Source organism: Enhydra lutris, unplaced genomic scaffold (genome assembly GCF_002288905.1).
Source record: "Enhydra lutris kenyoni isolate GAN:26980312 unplaced genomic scaffold, ASM228890v2 scaffoldscaffold77, whole genome shotgun sequence".
NCBI lineage: Eukaryota > Metazoa > Chordata > Mammalia > Carnivora > Mustelidae > Enhydra > Enhydra lutris.
Window position 1 is genome coordinate 5,801,903 of NW_019154161.1, and position 17,955 is coordinate 5,819,857.

A 17,955-nucleotide genomic window follows, 5' to 3' on the forward strand; every position below is an offset into this window, starting at 1 on the left:
CTGTCCTGGGCCTTCAGCCTCCTGCCAACAAACCCCCCACCCACCTCTCGCCCTGCTCCAGTCGCTTTTCTGTTGCTTGCTCCCAGCAAGGCCTGGCCCTCTTTGGGGGTGCTGTGCCTACTCTCTGTCTGCCTATTCCGTCTTTCCCCCCATTCAACCCACTCTGGCCCCTCGTCCTTCAGGTCTCAGCTCAAATGTCACCTATTCTGAAAGGCCTACCTAGTGTGTGTCTTCCCAGGCCATCGGCTCCTCTTCCCGTTATCTCCTTCATAGCCTCAGCCCGATCTGACATGATCTTGTTCATTTACTCCCTTTCCTACTATCGCCCCCACCAGAGGGTCAGCTCACAGGAGGGTAGGGACCTCATTTGGTTCGCGGCTGAATTTGGTGCCTGGCACACAGGGCATGCTCCATAGAGTTCACTGAGAAAACGACCCAGTGCTTGCGGTAATGGTAACACTAAGGGCAGCTGATGTGGGGAGGCTTTTCTAAGGATCAAGTACTGCTGGAAGTTTGGGAACAGAAACATTAAAGTCCCCAACAGTTCTACCCAACAGCAAAGAAGGCCCAGATCCCGCCCTGTGAGCACTAGGACATCTCGCCAACCCCCACCCCTTCCCCCAGACCTGCCCTGTTATACTTACCCAGTTCATCTGTGAAAGGAAGAGAAAGAGAAAGAGTAAGGTGAGGTCCAGAAAGCGGTCAAGACTTTCATCTTTTAAGACAGATTCCCCAACCCCATCCCCTGGAGGCCTGGAACCCTCCCCCTTTCTCTCTTCCTCCATCCTGGGAAACTGGTCTCTGGCTCGCTGGGGTGCCAAACCCCAACCCCGATTGCACCCTCTTGGGCTACCCTCCCTTCAGCTCGCAATATTGGGGCCCTAGGGTCAGGGGACCTTCAAGCGCCTTCTTAAAAAAACATTGAGGCCAGGAATTCAAAGGCATCATTGAGGACCCAGGGAAGCCAAGGATCTTATGACCAGGAAAAAAAATTAAACAGCTAAGATTCTAAAGGCTGGGAAAGTCCCTCATCACCTCCTTGGGAAAGCTCAGTCTTGAAAGGGGCCACGGAGAAACCGAAACAAACCTCCCGTCATTCTATAGACAGGACGATGGGAAGGCCAGAGCGAGCAGGCCGGCCTGGGGTCACACAGCGAGACAGGGCAGGCGGGGGCCAGAGCCCCTCTCAGGGTCATCTGCCCCAGCCGCTGGCCACAGACAGATCAATGCCAGCCTGCCCTGCTCCCAGGCCTGTCCTCCTCCTCCACTCTCGGGGAGTGGCTCCTGGCAGCCAGACCTTTGCTCCTCGGAAAGCAGTTTTCCTGCTCTCCTTATCTCCTGTGATCTGTGAAGTCAGCAGGGTAGGGAAGATACCCTGACTGGGTACCTGGGGACACTGAGGCTGGGACAGAAGAAGGGACAGGCTGTAGATCCCTGGCAGGGCCAACCTCCGGTCACTAAACTTGGGAAAAACTCTTAGGCGTCCATGCTGGATGACCTGTGGGCCCGAAGAGGAGTTAGACTTTGCCCAGGTTGCAGGGGGAAACCAAGCCCTGGGCAGCAGTGGCCTGAGGTTTGGACTACCTCGGTTCAAATCCTGGCTGTGCAACTTCCTAACTGGAGGGCCCTGAGCCCCTCCACTTAACCCCTTTTTGCCTTGGTTTCTCCATCTGTAATGCCTCATTGGGCTGCTGTGAAAATTAAATGAGCTAATACGTGGGAAGCACTTGGAACTGCTTAGAATAGTAAGCCCTGCATAAATGCTGGCTGCCAGCAGATCAAGTGTTGGGGGACATTCTTTTATGGACTTGGGTGACCAACCCGCCCTCCCTCTCTAGACCTCAGGTTCCCATCTCTAAAATGAAGAGGGTAGTGGACCTGCTTTCAGAGCACGGAGTATAGAGTCACACAGATGCTGGTTGGAATCCTACCTGTCACACACTCACTATGTAGCCTCGGGCAAGTCTCTCAACCTCTCTGAATCTTTCTCAAATGAGGTCTGAGCTCCCATCTCAAGGTGTGAACATGAGGATTCCGAATCCCACAGGTAAACTGCTTAGCACCATGGCTGACTGCCCTAGCCCCTCCATAAAGCTTAGTTAAGAGCATTATTATCTAAAAATCCCCTTCTGGGGGTGCTTGGGTGGCTCAGTCGGTTGAGCAGCTGACTCTTGATTTCTGCTCAGGTCATGGTCCCCGGGGGGACCTGGAATCCAACCAGCCTGACTCAGGCTCACTGCTTGGCAAACAGTCTGCCAGAGGATTCTCTCTCCCTCTCCTTCTGCTTTTTCTCTCTCTCTCTCTCAAACAAATAAATAAATCTTTGGGGGAAAAAAATCCTCTTTCAGCCAGCAAACATTGGGAACTTCTCCTTATTTAGGATTCAACTCAAATAACACTCCATCCCACCCTGACCTCCCACACAGATGTGCCACCATCCAGGGACAGCCAGGATGGGCTGCACGCAGGCAGAACACCAGCCATGTTTTTCCTGCCTCAGGGCCTTAGCACAACCTGCTCTCTGCCAGAATGTTCTTCCTCCAGTTCTTTACAAGGCATCCTCCCCCCTCTTCCTCCTTCAGGTCCCTGCTCAAATGTTACCTACTAGATAGGTCTACCCTGACCACTTTATCTAAGACAGCCCCCTGGTCCCTAAGATAGCTCCAGTCATTCACAGTTACATACCTTTGTTTTATCATTTCATTGGCACTGGTTAGGATTTGGCATGACTTTATGTTATGGGACTCTTATCTGTCCCCACCGTATATCCAGGGTACCCTACGTGTCTAGCCCATCAGAATGAGGGAGATGTTTCCCTTCCACTCAGTCACAGCATTTAGTTTTCCCATCCTTACCCTGCTGTTAGATTTCACTGACCCCGAGACTTCTTCAGAGCCTTTGTCACATTTGGTAATCCCACATTTAATTTACTGCCTAAGTGCCTGGCCTCCACATCCAGGTAAGGAACCCATGAGGGAGGAGTTAGGCTGTTTCAGGCATTGCCGGATCCCCAGTACTGCCCAGCACAGGACGAGGTACAGAACAGGCGTTCAATAAATATTTATTGAAGAGATGACATCACAAATGACTCTCAATTGAAACCAGAGATCTTGGGCCAGAAAAAACCTCATCCTTGTTCCTGCCCAGAACCAGTGCGTGGGCAGTACCTGTCCCCAGCACCATGCCCCACCTTTCCCCATTGTCCACACTCTCAGACCTGTTAGAGAACAGGCAGAGCCTCCTCCATGGCCAGGCCAGCTGCTAGGGTCCATCCCAGGATTCTACCTCCAGACCAAGGCCCAGCCCCAGCCCACTAGGGGCTGAGTCTTCATGGTAACAGGACTCAGTTCCTGCCCTCCTAATCCCACCAGATTTACAAGAGAGAGGATGTTGTCATTTGGCCATGATTTTACATTTTCTTGGGCAGCACCAAATCTTGGACGACACTGGCTGAGGGACCTTCCCGAGTAGTGGTTCTGAGCATCTTTTGGGAACTTGCCAGAAATGCAAACTCTCGGGGCCGATCCTAGACCTACTGAATCAGAAACTCTAGAGGTAGGGCCCAACAATCTGTTTTAACAAGTTCCCTGGGTGACTCCAGTGCACACAAAGGTTTAAGAACCACTGTTATAGGCAGTCTGATAATAGTAATAGTAATCATCATCATCATCATCATAACAGCTGTGAACAGTTAATGCTTATTGAGACTTTACTGTGTGCCAGACATTGCTTTGAAAGTCAGCCTGTATCAGCTCATTGAATCCTCTCAATCCCCCGACAAAGGGAGGCACTGATATTATGTCCACTGTACAGATGAGGAAAACTGAGGCCCAGAGAAGTGATTTGCAGGCATTCACAGAGCGAGAAGGTGGCAGCATTGGCAGGTCATTTTTAACCCTCTGCACTACCATGGCCAGTCTATAAAGAGGACTCCTCTTACAGGGCGAATAGGTGGTTAGCTTTACCTGTCCAGCTCCTAACCACCCAGGAAGTAGGGGCACCTGGGGCCCCCATCTCAACCCGCAGGGACAAACACAGGTGGTCGGAGGAAAGCTGAGGTGGCCCTGGGTGAAACCCCAGACAGAGGTGTACCCAAAGCCGCCTCCACAGGATTCCCCCCTCCCCCGTCCTGAGCGCGCGGGTGGGCCGGAACTGTGGTGGGCTGCTCACCCGTGGTCCTGGAAACGGCGAGCGAGAGCGAGGAGAGGTCCGCGGACCCTGCAGCAGGGAGGGAGGCAAGTCTCAGGAGGCGATGGAGATGCAGCGGGAGGACCCGAGAGTCTCCTAGGCCCCACCCCGTTCCTCTCCTGGCCCCGCCCCCTCGGATCAGGCACCCCCCACCTCCTCACCCTTAACGCCCGCAGGATCTGGCCTTGCTTCCTTCTCTAACTTATGGACCGGATCCCTAGTTTCTGTCATTCTCCCCAGCCTGCATCTCACTCAGGCCGCCGGCTCCTCTTCCTTAAGGTCGGGTCTGGAGGGGCCCTTCTCAACCTCAGTTACGAAAGCCCCCACCCCGTCCTTTCTCTCAGGGTCAACCCTACCCCTTCACTTTTTCAGTGTCACCCCGTCCCCTTCTCCCTCTCAGACCCTGCCCCTCCTCTCCTGAAGCTAGCCCCACTCCCCCTTTCTTCTCCAAGTCAGGCCCCGCCCTTCTTTTTTCGGAACAAGCCCTCCCCCTTCTCCCTGCCAGAGTTAGGCCCCCCCCCTTACCCTGAGTAGGACCCTGCTTCCTTCTTAGAGTTAGGCTCCGCCCCCTTCTCGCTTTCATAGTCAGTCCCCGCCCCCTTCGGTGAGCCAAGGCCCGCAGTCTCGCCCACTCTGAGTCTGGCCCCTCTCTCGTCTCCCCCTTCTCCGAGGCTGGCCACGCCCCCACTCCACAGAAGCGGCTCCCGCCCCGCCTTCTCTGAGTCAGGCCCCGCCCCCATCTCGCGGAGTCGGGCCCGCCCCCTCCTTTGCCTCAGGGTCAGGCCCCGCCCCCTTCTCACTCTGTAGTGGGACGCCTCCCTCTTACCTTGGGCTGGACCCCGTCACTATCCTCTGCCCCCTTCCTTCCCTCTGATATAGTGTCCCTGGAACCCTCAGCCTCATCCCCCAAAGCCCCTAGACTCCTGTAGGAACCCCCAGACTACTCCGGGCCCCCAGAACCCCCGCATTTCCAGCCCCGCCCCAGACTTCTCTCCCGAACCCGGGTCCCGCTTACCCAAGGCTCCCAGCTCCGGCGCAGCGGACGGTCTGGCGACGCGGCGACTCGGCATGGCCCGACCAGTGGGGACGGACGGCCCGGAGGCCGGCCCAGATCAAAACACACACGCGGGCAGGCCGGGCGGCCAGGGGGCACGGTCCGGAGGACGATCGCGGGTCGAACGAGCGGCGCAGGGGCTGGGGCCGCAGGCCGGGTTGGACGCGCGGCGCCCGGGGCTGCGGGGGGCGCCGGGCCGGGCCGGGCGGGCGGCGGGCGGGGGCGGGGCGGCGGAATTCCCCGGCGCCGCCGGCCTGCGAGCCCATTGGCCCGCACCCCACCGTGACGTCACGCTAGGGGGAACGGGAAAACCCCCACGCGTCACGTGGCCCCGGGGGCGGGGCCGGCCGGGAAGGGGAGGCCGGGCGCTCGGGAGGGGTTGGACTCGTGCCGCTGCCCATTGCTTTGGCGGAGACAACTGAGGCTTGCTTGGGGCCACTCACGTCGTACCCATGGAACAAGTCGGGAAACTGAGGCCCGTCCCCCAGGTCTGCCAGCGGGAGCTGAGCCTGCTGTTTCCCTGGCTGTAAGGGAAGCTTTGGGATCAGGAGGTTGCCAGGGCTCCAGCTGTCATTGCTAGTAATGATCTTTAGGAAAACCAGTCTCTCTATGCCTCAGTCTCTTCAACTGTAAATTGGGGTTGAAGATACTTAAACGTTTATGGCTAGGATGCTAGTTTTAGGTTTTGTCTGCTTTGTTCCTTGCTCTAACCCTAGTGCCTAGGACAGTTCCTGGAACACAGTAGGTGTCCAATAACTTGGACGCCCAGCACCCTCAGACCACAGAGAGCCAAGGTTTGACATCTTGTGGCTGCTTCCCTAAAAATGTCCACCTCCTCTCTCCACGCATGACCACACTCATGGGTTCATTCCGCATGCACGTATTGAGCACCTGTCATGTGCCAGGGCCTGCACTGGGCACCAGGACAGGGCAGTCACCAAGCCAGGCTAGCTGTCTGCTTATGAGAAGCAGTCTCAAAGCTGCAGTCTCAAAGTGTGGCCCTCAGCCCTTCAGGGGATGCATAAAGCTCACACCCAAGCTGGAGAACTACTGCCGTATGGCAAAATATTGAGCAAACTTTTTCCACAACAAGTGGCCAAAGAAAGCACAGAAACAATGAGTGTGGCCGTGTTCAAATACGACGAGATTTTATGGACACTGAAATCTGGACTTTGTATCAAATTTTTATGTCAAAGGAAATAGTTTTGAGGTTTTTTTTTTTTTTTCCAACCACTTAAACGTAAAAATCACACAAATATTAGAAAAAGCTGGATTCGGCCTGCAGGCTGTAGTCTTGCTTTGGACAAGAGCACTGCAAGAGAAGTGACAATGTGAGGGTCCAGAATCAGGAAACGTAGGTCTTCCACTTACCAGCCATGTGACCTCAGGCAAGTGACTTCATCTCTCTGAGCCTCGGTTTCCCCGTCTGTAAAATGGGTCTTGTCATAAGATGGTTGTGAGGATTAACTGAGATACTAAAAATAGAGGACACTTGCATATAGTTCTTACATGTGCTGAGTACTATTCCAAAAGCCAGGGACACAGCAAAGAACCCAAGAAACAAAAGCCCCTGCCATCACATGGAACTTAAATTCAAGGTGGGTGAGACAAATGGAAAGAGAAGCAAATATATACATAAGTCTGGTGGTGATGACGGCATTACAGAATAAAGCAGGATATATGGATTGGGTCTGGAGGATATGGTTTGGGGGAGGATGTTCAGGGAGGATCTGAGATGACGCTGAGTGGAGTTGAAATGATGAAGGCTCTATGTGGCTATCCAGGGAAGTGTGTGAGGCACAGGGGAGAGCAAGTGCAAAGGACCTGAGGTGGGAACATGCATGGCCCGCTCAGAGAACAAAAAGGAGGCTGAGAAGTAGTGGGCCAGAGGATAGAATGCCGGCCTGTCAGGGGTTGGAGACTCTGAATAACATTACATTTGATAAATGAAGCAAACCACAAACAATCCTTAGACTAGAGTTTGGCTCTGGTAAGGAACATCGAATTGCGGCTCCTATAATAGGACCCGGATCCCACTTGATGCCCCCCTGTCCCTTGCAAACATCGGGCCTCACCACTGTTTACTGGGTGAATAACTGGAGGGACAGTTCAGAAATCCTCAGCACTCGGGGCTTCTGCTGGGCTTTGAGCCCTGTGAGGGCAGGCCTAGGCTGTCTTGGTCCCTGCTGTGTAAGCAGACGCCCCCACTGCCCACCAGCTTGGGGCAACGTGTAGGGGAGGGGCTCAGGAATAATTTGTGGAGTGACTGCATGTCAGTTTTGCTGCCAGTGTGTAAATGCAGGCCTCATCAAGGTCCACACTTCTGGATGTGTATGTTTTTGAAAGTCAGGAGTGTACAAACGTGCTCGGCAAACATTCCCAGAGGACAGAGCAATGACTAAGACAGCTCTGGCTCTGTCCTCACAAGGCTCAGTCCAGCAGAGAATAACCTGCCTCCAGGCAGTGATGACCCGTAACGGACAGGGCTGGGGTGTGAGAGCTCAGGGAGCTGGGGGGTCCCAGATGAGGTGGTCAGGGAGGGCTTCCTGGAAGAAGAGACATTGGAACCACAATGTGGAGGACACATAGGATAAGGTAAAGTTATGTGCCCAAGGTGTCCCAGGTAAGGGGAGAGCGGAGTCTAGAGCCAGAAGGTAAGCGATCACGTCAAGTTAAAATAAGGGAGATGCACTAGGCTGTAGGGGTTGAGGGGATGGGCTGTAGGCCCATCCCCTCAAGGTCTCGCTCATTAGTTAGGGGCCTGGCCTCTTCTCCCAAGGGTACTGGGAACCATGGTAGATTCTGGGCAGAGGCCCAGTAGGGTCAGATTTGTGCTTTAGAAAACCCTCTGGCTGCTGAGCGAATCAGAGGGGCAGGACTGGGACAGGAGAAGAGGGAACAGCCTGGACCAGGTGGTCTCAGGTGAAGAAGTGAGGCTCCTGAGGGATGAGGGTGCGGGTTACAGCTGAGGGGCTTTGCCAAAGTCTTGGGCGTGTGCCTGGAGGGGGAGCCCAGTGAGTCCAGGGGGCCTGAGAGCCTCCCTGGTTCCTGGAGTCGCAGGACAGAAGCCCAGCAGGGCACTGGCTGGCAACTGTGAAATAAGGCAGAGCAGGGGAGGGAGCAGAGTGGGTCCCTGGCTACCTGAGGCGAGGAGGAGCCCACTGTCCTATGTGTGTACACGTGGGGCTCGGGGCTGTGTGTGTGCTAATGCCTCCTCGGAGCTCCTGGATTCCCTGCCGGGCTCTGCGGGGCGGGGTGGCAGCTGGGCCCTGGTGTGGTCCTCAGCCCCGGGGCCTCCTCTCCCAACAGTGTTGATGAGGCCACCTCCCAGAACAGTAAATCTGGAAACACGGGGCCCCAGCCCCTCGGAACACAGGGACACCCAGAGACCTATGTCCCATCTATAAAGTGGGCGAACAGTCCCAGCACCCAGGTAGTTGGGAAGACACGCGTGCCATGCACTAAGGTCTTGGCCAGGTCCTCAGGGCAGGCAGCCCCGAGGATGCTCAGGTTGCCCCAACAGGTCGAGAGCTCTACAGCCAGGTACACCCCTCTGCCTAAGGATTTGCCCCGATACCCCTACTGTACCCTGGCCAGAGAGCTCATAGGCCCAGAGAAGCAAGGTTTATGTGTCCAGTGTGTGGGGCCCGCTGAACAAGTCATTCTGACGGGAAATGATCAGCACAGCGGGTGTCTACTCGTGAGGCCAGGAGACAATCAGTGGGCACAGGCAGGGCTCTGAGCCACGGCCGGCCAGACACAGCCTCATTGTACAAGAAGGCCCCAGCGCACAGCTTCACATTTGCAAAATGGGGACAGTTACAGAAGCCCCCCAGAAGGCTACTGGGAGGGAGAGAAGGGTAAGAAGGGCCTGGCCCCGACGGTCCCTGTCTCCCACTTTACTGTGTCCTGCAACCTGCAGGTCTCCCTCGCAAACCCAATGAGAGCCACCCCCAGCCCGGGTGAAGCTACCCCCCGGGGGCTGGAGAGGAAGGCAGGCACAAGGGGGGTTGCTGAGTTTAAGTTAAACACCCATATGAATTTATTAAATCCAGACTGTGTTAAAGGGCGGTGGTCTGGGAGGAGGGGCGTGGCCAGGGGACAAGGGACAAGATGACAAATGGCCGTGGGCATCCCACATAGGGGCCCCAGCCGCTCCCCCGCCGGGCCCCCCAACCTGGGCAACGCCACATCGCTTCACCATGATTCCCAATGGTGCTGGGCAGGCAGGGTGAGATGGCGAGAAACACAGAGGAACGTACGGACAGACGGCGCCTCCACAGACAACGTGCCCTGGCCTGCCCCGGCCCCTGCGACACACGCTGGGCTCCGGCCCGAGGGGGGCCTCCCGCCGCCCTGGCCCGATCTGTCCAGGGAAAGGGCGACAGGGAGGGGAGGCGAAGGGGGCCAGGGCAGCAGGGGGAGGGGTGATGGTCACCAGGAGCCGGAGCGGAAGAGGACGACCAGGGGCGGCTAATCCCTTTTCTTGTCCTCTGCTGGCTTTGGAGGGGCTTCCTGGGGCTCGCTGGTGGAGCTGGCCCCTGGGGTGGGCTTGGCGGGCAGGGGCGTAGAGGCCTCCTCCCTGGCGGCGGCGGCGGTTGTGGTGGGGGCCGGGGCGGGTGGGGGTGGAAGGGCCCCTGCTACTGCTGCGGCTGCCGTCGGGGCCTCGCCACTCATGCCAAACTCATTCACCCGCGTGGGGTCGACGCGGTAGATCCACCGTTGGTAGAGGTAGATGAAGAAGACCACATCTGGGGGCAGGGTGAGGGGGGCTGTGTGAAGGGAAGGGGCCCGCCCGGCAGCCCCGGACTGAGCCCCGAGGCCAGAGCAGGCGCCCCCCTCGCCCCGCAGCCCTCACCGTCCCGCAGGCAGCCTATCCGGTACATGACGGGCATCTTGATGACAAAGGCAAACAGGTCGTCGATGAAGGTGTTGAGGGCCTTGTAGGTAAGCATGCGCCAGGGCAGGTGGGCCACGGATTTGAGCTTATAGTTGATGAAGAGCTGCGGGGTCATGGTGATGAAGCCTGCGGTGATGATGGCAGGAGCCCCATGAGCAGAGGAAGGGGTGCCCTGACCCCCAACCTCTCTGACTGCACATCCGGTCTCTGTCCCTGTACTGTCCTCTGGCTGCCCTGCCCGCCCAGCCGCTCCCGTGCCCAGGCACATCTTACCGCAGCTTCTTCACCAGCCCCCCGGGCATCTTTTGGGCCTCAATGTGCATACCATCTCCCAAGAGAGGTCTCCCCACCCCCTTAACTTTAGCCCCTCGTGGCACTTGCCATGTGCTGCAACATGCCTGTCCGCTCGTCTACTCTGAAGGGGCCCCGAGGACAATGACTGAAACGCACTATGCATGGCCTCATGGAAGTCCTCCCCAGCCCACTAGGCCGAGCACCCCCCCGAGGCTCCTCACGTGCCACCCCTGCCCACCCGGGGTCGTCCCCGTCTGGGGATGAGTCTCTCCCGCATGGGACCAGGAGCACGAGGAGGGCAGGGCCCGGCTGACAGGACCCAGCTGGCCCCCTGCGTGACCCAGTGTGGACCGGGGAACGTGTGCTGCTGAATCTGGCCCACGCAGGAGGGCCGAGCACGGCGGGGGGCTGCTCACCGAAGGTCAGCAGGAAGCCATAGAGCATGCTGAGCACCCAGGAGTACCAGCCCTTGTGCTCCAAGTACAGGAGGCTGTAGACCGCGTAGCAGCCCAGGAGCGGGAAGAGGATCCATGACAGGTACCGGAACGCCATCTGTGGGGCACAGGGCGGGGCTGGAACCCCTGCTTCCCACCCTCACCCACCCACACCTAGACTGGCAGGCCAGACCAGGGGAATTTCCAGGTGGCCCTGGGAACTCTGGACTTGGACAGGAAGTATACACAGCAGGCCCGGAACCCTGGAGGGTGTGACCCAGGCCATAAAGAATGGACGGGCTCAGCAGTCGGCAGGCAGATGCCTTGGACCCCACCCACTGCCCCTCTCCTGGTCTGGGGTGTGTGGGTGCTTGGAGACCCTCCCGGGGGTCCACTGTGGGGGACACTCACATCATCATATACTTTGGTCGAAGACTCGATGTACGTGGACTTGTCTTTGAATGTTGGGCGGGGAAAGAGTCCTGCCACTTTGTGCTCCCGGTCCAGCTGCAGATAGGGAGGGAGGCCGTGGTCAGCTGCCACCCTGGCTCACATTCCCACGCCAGCTCAAGCCCCTGCCCTTCCTCACTGTTCCCAGTTCCCCTGCCCCACGAGTGACCCAAAAAATCCCCTGGTGCGAAAATCCCCTTGGTCCTGGGAGTGCGACAGGCATTGGGAAACCCCCAGGGGCCAGCTCCAGGGTCTGGCTGGGGCAGACAACCCCCATTCCAAGCCCCCGGCGGCCCCCACAACAGCACAGTGGCCCGGCCTTACCCGGACGTCCATGACCTTGGTGATCTTCCAGAGGTCGATGAGGACCCCGATGAAGACGCTGACCTGGACCACGAAGTTGGTCTCGTTGTCCAGGATATAGAGAAGGACCACGAAAGACTGGAAAACGCCGAAGAAGACAGAGCGCACGGACAGGCCCTCCAGAGATTGCCGGCTGTTCCAAAACTGGATATCTGCGCAAGGGTTGGGGTGAAGCCGAGCTGGGGCACCTCCGAGTCCCTCCCACAGCTCCCTCAGGTCCCGTCCTCCTCAGAACCCCAACATGGCGCTGGGTCTGCCAAGGGGGTGGGGTGCACACCACCATCCCCTTCCATGAAGAAGGCGCCACCCAGAGCAGTCGACAGGATGGTGGCTGCAAGGACAGGGACAGGGACGGTTGCCCCTGCCATGTCCTGTGCTTGCCACACGCCAGAAGCAGAGGCTGGTCAAGGAAGCCCCGTTCCTCAGGTTGCAGAGCCCGCCCTGGCAGGATCTGGATGTGAGCCAGGTGCGCACAACCCCAGAACCAGGCTGTCCACCTGGTGCCATGCTCCCCTGGACAGGAGGCTCTGGGACGTGCACTTTGAGACCAGCTCCTCCAGCCCACCATTTTGAAATCCAGAAGGACCTCAGACACTCCTGGGGTGCAGATAAGGTCCTAACGTCTGGTCCCCAACCAGACCTCCTTCCTGTGCCCCTGGTGGACCCCCACCCACAGGGCCAGGCAATCCCTCTCTGAGTCCTGGCCTCCTGTGGGCCAAAGCGGGTACCAGCGCTGTCCAACTCCCGCAGCCACGGTGGCCAGCCCACCACAATGCCTGCCTTGAGGAAGTAGAGCCAGGCCCAGGGTCACACAGGGCTGGCTCTGTGACGCGTGCAAGGCCGCCCACCCACTCTGATTCCTATTCCAGAGATCTGACACACTCAGCAGGCTTGCCCCACCCCCCATCAGACCATCAGGCCCTGAGGAGACCTCAGGGGGACACTCCTAGAGCCCCCCTCAAGTCCTGACTGGGAAGAATGGATCTGGAGATGGAGTTCTGTTGGAGGCTGGTAGATATGAGTCCCACCTCAGACCAGGGAGGCAACAAGCACAGGGTGTAAAGGCACCAGCAGCCCAGGCCCCCGCTGGGTGACCTCGGGTGAGGGACCGTACCCTCTGTGCCCTTGTCTCTCAGGAGGAAGTGGGACTACAGGCGACCTGGCTGGAAGTCAGCAGGCGTGGCCAGGCACAGCTAACAACACCCCCCCTCCCGGTGGGCGGCACCGCCTACTGTCCAGTTTGGATGTTAACAACTTCTGGAAGGTGATGCTCAATCGCGGCAACATTGTCTTAATAACGCGTACACCCATGAGGGCTGCTCCTCACACACGCTGTAGCGCAACAGGCCTCCCACAGACCCGTGCCTCTCGAGGGAAGGACGCAGTGGACCACACAGGCTTAGAGGGGGAAAGTGGGTGTTGGAGCCCCCTCCTGGGTCCCAATTCTGGCTCTGTCACTTGGGACCTGTGAGACTGTGGGCAAGTTACCCACCCTCTCTGAGTCTCCGCTTCCTCACCTGCAAGCACAGAAGCAATGACAGGCTTCCTCGCGGGGCCAGGGCCATGGGGACGCCACAAGCTGACCCACGAGGGTGCTAAGAACAATGCCTGGCACTTGGCCAGGCCCCCCTCAAATGCTGGCCATCAGCACTGCTGGCCTCTGCAACCTAGGGGCCTTTTGGGGACAGGGCTGTCACCACCCCACTCAGGTGGGCCCCATGCACTCAACCTTGAGGGGCCTCCCCCAAAGAAAAGCCTGCTGTGCAGGGCAGCAGGAGAGGCTCGGGGGCTTCCCTGGTTGATCGCAGCCTCGGAGTTCCCCAGCCCTGCTTCCTGGTGGCGCCATCCCAGACTCTGCCAGAGCAGCAGGCCAGCTCCTTCCCTGGCGCCACACCCGCAGGATGGGAGTTTCTGGGCTGGGAGTTTCAGGGCCATTACCTTCCCCAGCTCCTCAGGCCTCTGGAGAGTGGGGCTGAGAGACCCCACATAGAGGGCAAGCCCCACCCCCCACCCTCCTATCCCCAGCCCCCCATGGCCTCCCATTGGCCCCAGGGTCCCACCCTACCGTTCTTGAAGGCCAGGAACTCAAAGACACTGTGCACAATGGACACGATGATGGTGAGCGCCAACAGGTAGGGGTTGGTCTCTAGGAGCGCGACCTGGAGGTGGGGGTGGGGGGCGAGGCCTGTGAGCACGGCTGTGCCCTTGCCCAGAGCTGACCACTGCGCACCTTCATTAGCCAGCCCCATTCTCCTTCCCCTGGATCCCAGAGGCCCTGAGCCCTGGGGCTGCCCCAGGGAAGGAAAGAGCATGCCAGTCAGTAGGACAGAGGGTGAGGATAGGCAGAGGGGCACGGAGGGCCAGGCGAGTGCTGTGCAGACAGGCAGGGGTGGGGGGGGGGGGGGGGGGGCGGTGGAGAGACTGACGGGGCGAGAGGCAGGGTGACCGAGACAGATGAAGGGACAGCCAGGGTGAGGACTGGAAACGCAGCCCCAAAAACAAGCTCAGGGAGACACAGACGAGTCACCAGATCACAGTCACAGGCCAATAGAAAGGTGGGAACAGAAGATATTCAAGGACGCAGCAAGAGAGAGCAGAGACTCGGAGTCAGAGCCCAGGGTCAAGGAGACAGGCTGGGGTGGGGACAGGGATGCAGCTCCAGACCTGAAGGCCTGGCTCAGCCGACAGAAAAGCCATGACAAGGATGATAAGGAGGTCCCCAGAAAGCCTCAGAGACAGGACCGCCAGAGCCAGCCGGGGCCTGCTGTGGGGAGGGGGCCCGGGAGGTTGTGAAACTGGGCAGGGAGGTTGGGCTGGAGGTCCCCAGGCTGCTGGCGGGCCACTTCCCCTTCCCCTCGTGCAGCCCAGAAGGGGCTGGAAAGCCCCCATCCAGCCTCACCTTCACTGAGTCCTGCTCCTCATCTGACTGCTCATACAGCTCATCCCCCAGGAAGTTCCAGGGCGACTTGGTGCTCTGGGCGGCATAGAGCTGCCAGCGCCAGAGCGAGAGCGGGCAGAAGGAGACGCGGAGCGGCAGGCTGGCCAGGCTCTCGTTGATGGGATAGTAGTCCTTCTGCAAGTTCCAGTAGTCGTTGAAGTAGATGATAGGGTAGTAGTCCCCGCTCACAGCATCGAACTTCACATCTGCGGGCACATGGGGCAGGGGCACCGCTCAGCGGGGCTGGAGGCCGCTGGCACCCAAGAGGGTGGAGACATCCCTTGGGCCCCCAAGGCCAAAGGTGGCAGATTCAGATGTCCCTGGGGACCTCTGACAGAGACCAGAAAACAGGGGATGCCTCTCAGCTACACCATAGGGAGCTGAAGAGCTGCTTGACCTCCATGGAGGGGACAGGGTAGAGAGGGCAGGACAGGCCCCACCTGAAAGGGCTGTCTATGGCTCAGCTCCAACCCACGGCTGCCCTGCGATGGCCACATATTAGGGTTTTGTAAGAGAAGTCAGGAATCCAGGTTTCTCAGGGACGCTGTCCTGACTTCCAAAGTCGGCCACAGCTCATGGGCCAGGTGAGACTTGCCAGAGGATGGGTTTGGGTGCCCGGGGGTCAGTGTGGAGGTCACCGGGAAGTACGGGGGGGAGGAGAAACAGAGGAGTGCCGGGGGGGGGGCAGGGGGGGGATAGGCAGGGACCCCGGGGGGGGGTAGGGACCAGGGCAGATCGCATTGGGAGTCAGGGCTGGGGCCCGGGGGTGGGGGGGACTCACACTGGTCCAGAGGCGGTGGCACGCTGCCCTTCACCCACGGCGTGTGGTCGTCCACGATGTTGATGGTGATGTTGGGATGCCAGTGGGAGATCACCTCCACGGGCCCGTAGTCCTCAGCCCTCTGAGGGAAGATGGGGTGAGGCGGGGTTGGGGGAGGGAGGCCTCCGAGGCACCTTCCCGCTTCTCCCTGCAGGCTCCCGTGACATTACAACAGCAGAAGGGCAACCCCCACAGTGATGGTTGCCCCACAGCGACAGCTAGCCAAGGGCTTACCCCAGATGATCCCCAGGCCAGCCTCCACAGCATCTCCCCATGCCCTCCCCCCAGCCACCTAACACAGCAGGACACTGAGGCCCAAGGATGTGGACAGGGTCACATGCCAGGCTGCGAAGCCCGGCCTCATGACAGCATGGATGTGGGACCCACATGCCACCTGTGCTTGGGGGCCACACCTCCCGTCCCGTCCCTCCCCTCGCCATGGAGAAAGGAAGGATCTCAGTGCCAGCACAGGCTCACACCCCAGCGCCCCCAGCCTGCCACGTAGGATTCCTGCTCTGGGCTCACTATCAGCCCCCAGCTCTGGGCCGGACTGAGCCTGGGCTCTGGGGCCCACCGCATCCTGGATGTGACACTTGGGCCAAGTCTCCTTGTCTGAAGATGGAACAGTGACGGGACCTTCTTGCTGGGGCTGGTGGGAAGCACCTAAGCGCCTGCTGCGTGGCTGCTGGCTGCCACGCCCTCGCCCAGAGCCGCCCCAGATTCCCACCCAGCTTCCCGAGAGGAGAATGCACCCCTGCCGGTGAGGCAGCCTGACTCAGCCTCCACAGCGGCTCTGCTCCATGGCAGCGCCCAAGGGGGACCCCGGGGACTGGCTGCAGGGCTGTGAAGGGCCCAGATGCTTGCCCAAGGCCCCGCGGCCCCGCTCACATTCACCTTGATCATTTCTGGGTCGGCTTCTGTCTCTCCCGTCAACAGGTTCTTGGTTTTCTGGAATCGCCGGCGCTTGTATTTGTTGATCACTGTGGGAGGGAGGCGGAAGCAAGAGGGCAGGCAGGAGAGCTGGCACCAGCCACTCGCTCGTCTCCTGGCTGCCCTCTTGCACCCCAAAACAAGGGGAGAGCAACGGGGCCGGAGAGCCTGAGCAGCCCTCTCGGACCCCACCCATCCGTTTCACCACCTTGGCAGGGACACCAACACCCACCCAACTGCCCCAGGCAAAAACCTGGCGTCTCCTCTCTCCAGAATCTGCTCCAAACGTTCCATTGGCCGTTCCAGGGACAAACCGCAGCACGCGTCTCACCTCCAGCCACTCCTCCAACCAACGGGGCCCCACTGTGGGCCAGCCACGGGGTCCCCCTCCCGACGGCCACAGTCCTCACCAGACTGCTGGTGGCCGCTCTTGTCCCCATGACCTGCTCTCCATACAAACAACCATTCTCTTAAACAAAGTGTCTGCTCACGTCCTGCTGCTCCAGAAGCCCAGAAGGCTCCCGCTCCCCAAGCAGGGCATCTGCGATGCTCACCATGGCCCCACTGACCACTTTCCTTCTTTGCCCACCTCGTTCCTCCAATCTGCCAGCCCTGGGCCTTTGGAGGTGTGGCTCCATCTCCCTGGCACGAATCCACCATGGCCAGAACCTTCCCGGTGGGCTCCTTCAAAGCCCTCTGGTCCCTGGTGAACTGCTCCTCTTCTGCAGGCTTCCCTGCCCGTCCCACTCACCATTTCCATCTCCCTCACCACTTTTTTTTTTAAAGATTTTATTTATTTAGGGGCGCCTGGGTGGCTCAGTGGGTTAAAAGCCTCTGCCTTCAGCTCGGGTCATGATCCCAGGGTCCTGGGATCGAGCCCCGCATCGGGCTCTCTGCTTGGCCAGGAGCCTGCTTCCTCCTCTCTCTCTGCCTGCCTCTGCCTACTTGTGATCTCTGTCAAATAAATAAAATTAAAAAAAAAAAAAGATTTTATTTATTTGACAGACAGTGATCACAAGCAGGCAGAGAGGCAGGCAGAGAGAGAGGAGGAAACAGGCTTCCTGCTGAGCAGAGAGCCTGATGCGGGGCTCGATCCCAGAATCCTGAGATCACGACCTGAGCAGAGGCTTAACCCACTGAGCCACCCAGGTGCCCCTTCCCTCACCACTTTTTATCCCGGACCCAAGTTCGCCTCCCCATCAGCTGGCTTGTCTGCTCTCTGCCTGCTCCAGTCTGTGAACCCCACGACTGACAAACAGAACCCATGAATAACAGAACTGCGGACAGCTCTGGACAAGGCCCAAGCCACCAATGTGAGAAATACTGCACAGTGACTCCCGAGCCAGGAGCGGGCCGCACTTCCTCTTGTGGGGGCCAGGTGGGCTACGGGCTCCCCGCCACCCTGCCAACCAACACCTGCCAGGAAAAGGAGGCCAGTACTTGCTTACGTCCCATCTCCCCGCCACCACCCTGGCCTGGTACTTTTCAGCTCTTCCTTACGCTAAGATGAACCAAGGCCTCTGGGGCCGGGAGAGGTGGGGAAATGGGAAAGGGAGCTGGCCAGGAGCAGGGGCTCCGGGGTCA

At 58.9% G+C, this 17,955-nt stretch overlaps 2 protein-coding genes across 4 annotated transcripts in view; both read right to left on the reverse strand.

Moving 5' to 3' along the window:
* LOC111160543 (RELB proto-oncogene, NF-kB subunit) overlaps positions 1 to 5,416 on the reverse strand; it is a 29,339-nt gene extending 23,923 nt beyond the window's left edge. For 2 of the 3 annotated variants that reach the window (XM_022523720.1, XM_022523718.1), the window contains exons 1-3: positions 5,204 to 5,416; positions 4,171 to 4,218; positions 645 to 653 (exon numbers count right to left, since the gene is read on the reverse strand). In XM_022523720.1, coding sequence (XP_022379428.1) covers positions 645 to 653; positions 4,171 to 4,218; positions 5,204 to 5,258 — 112 coding nt within the window. In that variant the 5' untranslated portion in view covers positions 5,259 to 5,416. Of the gene's footprint in view, positions 1 to 219; positions 606 to 644; positions 654 to 4,170; positions 4,219 to 5,203 lie in introns of those variants that run through there. The other variant, XM_022523719.1, reaches the window with a different exon arrangement.
* A 3,844-nt stretch (positions 5,417 to 9,260) lies between these two features.
* LOC111160620 (CLPTM1, transmembrane protein) overlaps positions 9,261 to 17,955 on the reverse strand; it is a 29,290-nt gene continuing 20,595 nt past the window's right edge. Inside the window, exons 6-14 of the mRNA XM_022523832.1 lie at positions 16,336 to 16,421; positions 15,403 to 15,523; positions 14,583 to 14,827; positions 13,749 to 13,842; positions 11,645 to 11,835; positions 11,282 to 11,377; positions 10,853 to 10,988; positions 10,101 to 10,268; positions 9,261 to 9,993 (exon numbers count right to left, since the gene is read on the reverse strand). Of these exons, the coding sequence (XP_022379540.1) occupies positions 9,716 to 9,993; positions 10,101 to 10,268; positions 10,853 to 10,988; positions 11,282 to 11,377; positions 11,645 to 11,835; positions 13,749 to 13,842; positions 14,583 to 14,827; positions 15,403 to 15,523; positions 16,336 to 16,421 (1,415 nt within the window). The 3' untranslated portion in view covers positions 9,261 to 9,715. The remainder of the gene's footprint in view (positions 9,994 to 10,100; positions 10,269 to 10,852; positions 10,989 to 11,281; positions 11,378 to 11,644; positions 11,836 to 13,748; positions 13,843 to 14,582; positions 14,828 to 15,402; positions 15,524 to 16,335; positions 16,422 to 17,955) is intronic.